We start from the raw sequence: 5205 nt of genomic DNA, 5'->3' as shown, positions 1-5205 counted from the left end.
AGCGCAGTTTCACCCTCTTTGAACCATCGTAGATGCCTCCCTATCGGTTATGTCGGGATCCTTGCGGTCCTTTCTGGTGTCCAAGGCCATCTGCTCATGTTCAGTTGGTTCTCTGTGGGAATTATTGCGTCTTTTGGTGCATTCCCAATGCATCTGTGGAGAGGGATGCATTCCATGTCCCTCTACTTTGCCGCCATCTTTTTCTCTAGTATTAGTATTTTGGACCACTGACCCTATATCAACAAATAAAGCCCTGCTTTTCCTGACTGTTATTTGTTTCTTTGCTATGTTCTTACTATTATTTCCCTTACTATTATTGACTCATTCACAATGTGTAGTTTAGAGCTAGGCTATAAATGTGCAGTCTTAGCTCCCATGTCAGTAATCCTCCCATGATTTCATGAATCAGACTTGTCTTTGTCTCCTTTCATTTATTTCAGCACCCCAAAGGACTCCAAGAGTTTGACAAAAGGGGCAGAGCCACCTCAAATATCTGCAAGACCCAAGGCAAGTGTACAAACAGAGCCCATGTACTACATTTAAAAGCTATACTGAGTGAAGTCAGACAGAAATACAAATATCATGATATTGCTTATCATGGAATCAAAAAAATTCTAAAAAAAGAGAAAAAGGGTACAAATGAACTTATCTACAAAACAAAAGTAGTATTAGAGATGTAGAAAATAAACTTATGGTTACCAGTGGGTAGGGGGTAAGGGATAAATTGGAAGATTGGGATCGTCATATATACTCTACTATATATAAAATAGATAACTAATAAGGACCTACTGTATAGCACAGGGAACTCTGCTTAATACATTGTAATGGCCTATGTGAGGAAATAATTTTAAAATGAGTGGATATATGTATATGCATAACTGATTCACTTTGCTGTACAGCAGAAACTAACACAACATTGTAAAGCAACTATACTCCAATAAAAATTTAAAAAAAATAAAATCTATGAATCAAGGTAATAAAATTTAAATGAATTTAAATTTTCTCATACTCAGAAAATAACGTTCTCATACTCTTGTAATCACTGGAAGGCCAGTTTCAACTTTAAAATCAAATTTAAAATCCACCAGACATGGCAGTATGGAAAGAGCAAGCTTTGGCCCTCAGTCCCCAGCACACATTTTCTGGCTCCAAATCCCAACACAAGAGGTCTCTCATGTATGAATGTGGACTCTGCAGCCCAGATGTCCAGGCTCTGGACACACACTTTGCACTCAGTGCCCCTCAGCTTAAAGGTGCATTCACAGTGCTACGGTCCAACCTCAGGTGCATAGACCCAAAGAAGCTCAGCAGGACCAGGAAGTGGGCTTAGGGCATTTGAACCATTTACTCTGTAGATAACAGCAATCCTGTACAGTCTGAAAAAAAACAGAAATGTTATAAGCTTATGAATAGGCATTTTACTATAGATAATTGATGAAGCAAGTATTAGAGAACTGCAAGTGCAAAAAGGAATATCTTGCTTTTCTGAATATTATGCTACCAATCCCAGATGTCAGCAGGACATTTAAAATGACTTCCCAAGACCTTACATTTTGCTATGAAAGAGGGACGTTAGAAAGAGGGGACACTGCAGTCAGCTGATACAGTAAGAAAGCCTGGAGCTTCGTGTCCCTGCAATGTGCCTGGTTGACTCTCAGCACCACTTAATGCCTCCTGTCAACCCACACACACTCTGACAGGCAGTTTCCTCCTGTCTGCCCTTCCGGAAATTTATTGTAGACAACAGATCTCTGTGGGAATATTGTGGAGCAAAAGGGAAATAGGAGGGTGTGATCTGTACCAGGGATGCCACACACCCTCACTCACCCTATTAAGAAATAGCCCAAGTGTTAGCTTTGTTCCTGGTCTTTGAGAAATCCTTTTGTAGTCACACATACATACGTACAAACACACACAAATGTGCACACATACATACACACACATACACACACACACACATACATACATAATACAATTTCCTAAACATAAAGTCACCAACTCCCAGCATAAAAATGAAAATCCACTCTTTATTTCATGGAAAGAAAGTTCTTACATGATGAGGGGCATGCAAATTACCCAGAAAATCCTAGTATTAGGTAAAATTTCAGACATTTTTTTCTTGAGATATGTTTTTCAGCTAAGTAATCAGAAAAGCCTCACCATAGCAATTGATTAGGAAATAAAGAGAAAATATAAAAATATTCTTAAAAGTCCATCATTATATTATTATTTAGAAAATGGAATAAATTACTTTCCATAGGCATAAAAAGTTGAAAAGAGCCTTATGTAAGAGATAGATAATAATCTTAAATATAAATGTTCAAGTGAATCTTTTTTAGGAATCTCCTAAGTCTGTGCAGGTATAGTTGAAGTAAAGCAGTTAGTCCATCTAATTGGGGTAAATACGCTTTCTGGGGAGGAAAAATATTAACTTAGGCTTAATTAAAGATTCTAGCTTTCTCGGTTAATTACACTTTTTCTACAAGATCTGAGGCAAGATCACTTAGCAAATCTGAGTTCATTCATAAAACTAAAGTTGAATAATCTTACCTACTGCTCAAAGCACTTCTGGTCCTGAGCAATAATAACTATGTGTACCTCAAGGGCAGGAATAAGGTGAGCGAGTGCTTTAAACCACAGCTCTTTTCTTTCTTTCTCTTTTCCTTGACAGCTCAGAGCTCTTAAACATTATGATCAGTTGAAGAACCAGCTTATCAATTCGCCTCCACTATAATTCAACAAGAGAAAAACTCAAGGTGAAATGGAATGCCTCTTCTAAAGAAGCTTCTACGGCAGAATACTGAGAGCTTCCCTCACACCAGCTCCCCCGGACTTCCTTTCCTTTACACATGAACTTTGTTAAGAGCCTATACTCATAGAAGTGAGTTGTTCAACTGCATTTCTAAAATTTGGCACAATACACAACACAGTTCCCAGGTGAGAAAAACACTAATATGCAGGGCAGTTAGTGATGTTTCAGGCTTTGTTAGGGACAGTACAAAAGGGATTCACACTGCCTCAGAAGATACTCTGATGAGACCTCAGAAGGAACTTATGGACACCAAGAATTATTAAACTCTAGAGGATCAGGACACAAAAGGAGATGTAGTGTCTTCTTTCATTTGAAAACAGCTTAAAAGTGCAATGAATTGAATAAAGGAAAACCACTTAAAGACAAAAGGCCAGAAGAGTTGATCTTTTAAGAGTTGATCCCTTTGCCCCTAGTACTCAATCAATTCCTGTTATCATTTGTGGGCTAGTAAACCCTCCTGAGTTCCCTGCTTAATTTTTTTTTTTCACTTTCTCTTTTTTTTTTTTAATTATTTTTGGGGGTACACCAAGTTCAATCATCTGTTTTTATACACATATCCCCATATTCCCTCCCTTCCTTGACTCCCCCCCACCTCGAGTCCCCCCCACCCTCCCCGCCCCAGTCCTCTAAGGCATCTTCCATCCTTGAGTTGGACTCCCTTTGTTATACAACAACTTCCCACTGACTATCTATTTTACAGTTGGTAGTATATATATGTCTGTGCTACTCTCTCGCTTCGTCTCAGTTTCCCCTTCATCCCCCGCCCCCTCCCATACCTCGAGTTCTCCAGTCCATTCTCTGTATCTGCGTCCTTGTTCTTGTCACTGAGTTCATCAGTATCATTTTTAGATTCCGTATATATGTGAGTTAGCATACAATATTTGTCCTTCTCTTTCTGACTTACTTCACTCTGTATAACAGATTGTAGTTCTATCCACCTCATTACATATAGCTCCATCTCATCCCTTTTTATAGCTGAGTAATATCCCATTGTGTATATATGCCACATCTTCTTTATCCATTCATTTGTGGATGGGCATTTAGGTTGCTTCCATGTCCTGGCTATTGTAAATAGTGCTGCAATAAACATTATGGTACAAGTTTCTTTTGGGATTATGGTTTTCTTTGGGTATATGCTCAGTAGTGGGATTACTGGATCATATGGTAGTTCTATTTGTAGTTTTTTAAGGAACCTCCAAATTGTTTTCCATAGTGGCCTGCTTAATTTTTAACACCTGAGAAAGTCACCTATGCCTCCCAGCTATAATCAAGAGCAAGGCATTATCATTTTTGTGCTTCCTTGTCATTTATACCAAAGTCACCAAATTGGTTTTCATGTATATACTCAGGTACAGAAAGAGTTAAGAGTGTCCCAAGAAAGCTCATTTTCTAAATCACCTCTTCCTGTTCATTCTTTGACATGGCAGCAGGATGTCACATATTTTGTTCTCAGCTTCTTCATGGCTGTCTTCATATCAGCGTTTCTGAGTGTGTAGATGAGGGGGTTCAACATAGGTGTGATCACTGTGTAGAAGACAGAGAAAACCTTATCCACAGAAAAGCTGCAGAAACGCCTCAGCTAGATGAATACACATGGCACAAAGATCAGGCTGACCACTGTTAGGTGGGAGGCACAGGTAGAGAGTGCCTTGTTCTGGCCCTGACGGAAGCGAGTTCTCAGGGTGACCAGGATGACAGCATAAGAGAAGAGCAAGACCAAGAAGCAGACAAGAGACAGCAGACCACTGTTAGAGACCATTAGCACCTCTACCACATATGTGTCCATGCAGGCTAGCTTGATGACCTGTGGGACATCACAGTAGAAGTTGTCCAGTACATTGGGGCCACAGAAGGGCAGCTTAATGACCAGTGTGACCTGTGTGATAGAGTGGATGAAACCGCCACACCAGCAGGCCAAAACCAACTGAAAGCAAAGCTGGCGGTTCATGACAGTCAGGTAGTGCAAAGGATTACATATGGCAGCATACCTATCGTAAGCCATGACTGTCAGCAGAAACATCTCACTGGCTCCCAGGAAGTGCAGGAAGTAGATCTGGGCCAGGCATCCTGAAAAAGAGATGATCTTGCCCTCCTTCAGGAAATCCCCTAACGTCTTGGGCACAGTAACACAGCTCAGGCAAAGGTCAATGAGGGACAGGTGGCCCAAAAAATAGTACATAGGCGATTGGAGCAGGTGAGCATCAGCTCGCACTGTTACCGCTATCAAGAGGTTTCCCAGGACAGTAACCATATAAAACAACAGAAATATTAAGAAGAAAAATAGCTGCAGCTCCCAGGATGATGATAGGCCCAGAAGAACAAACTCTGTCACCTTAGAATCATTTTCTTTTTTCATCAAGTCAGGAACACCAAGTGACCTAGAGAAAGAAGAA

At 40.2% G+C, this 5205-nt stretch overlaps 1 protein-coding gene across 1 annotated transcript; it reads right to left on the bottom strand.

Annotated features, from left to right (window-relative positions):
• Window positions 1–4391: 4391 nt before the first annotated feature.
• Window positions 4392–4991, bottom strand: LOC130846491 (olfactory receptor 4Q3). The gene has a single exon (XM_057724772.1). The coding sequence runs from the start codon at window positions 4989–4991 to the stop codon at window positions 4392–4394; it is 600 nt and encodes a 199-aa protein (XP_057580755.1).
• Window positions 4992–5205: the final 214 nt, after the last annotated feature.

Source organism: Hippopotamus amphibius, chromosome 2 (genome assembly GCF_030028045.1).
Source record: "Hippopotamus amphibius kiboko isolate mHipAmp2 chromosome 2, mHipAmp2.hap2, whole genome shotgun sequence".
Lineage (NCBI taxonomy): Eukaryota > Metazoa > Chordata > Mammalia > Artiodactyla > Hippopotamidae > Hippopotamus > Hippopotamus amphibius.
The sequence above is the reverse complement of the archived record's forward strand: the minus strand, read 5'-3'. Positions and strand labels throughout refer to the sequence as shown.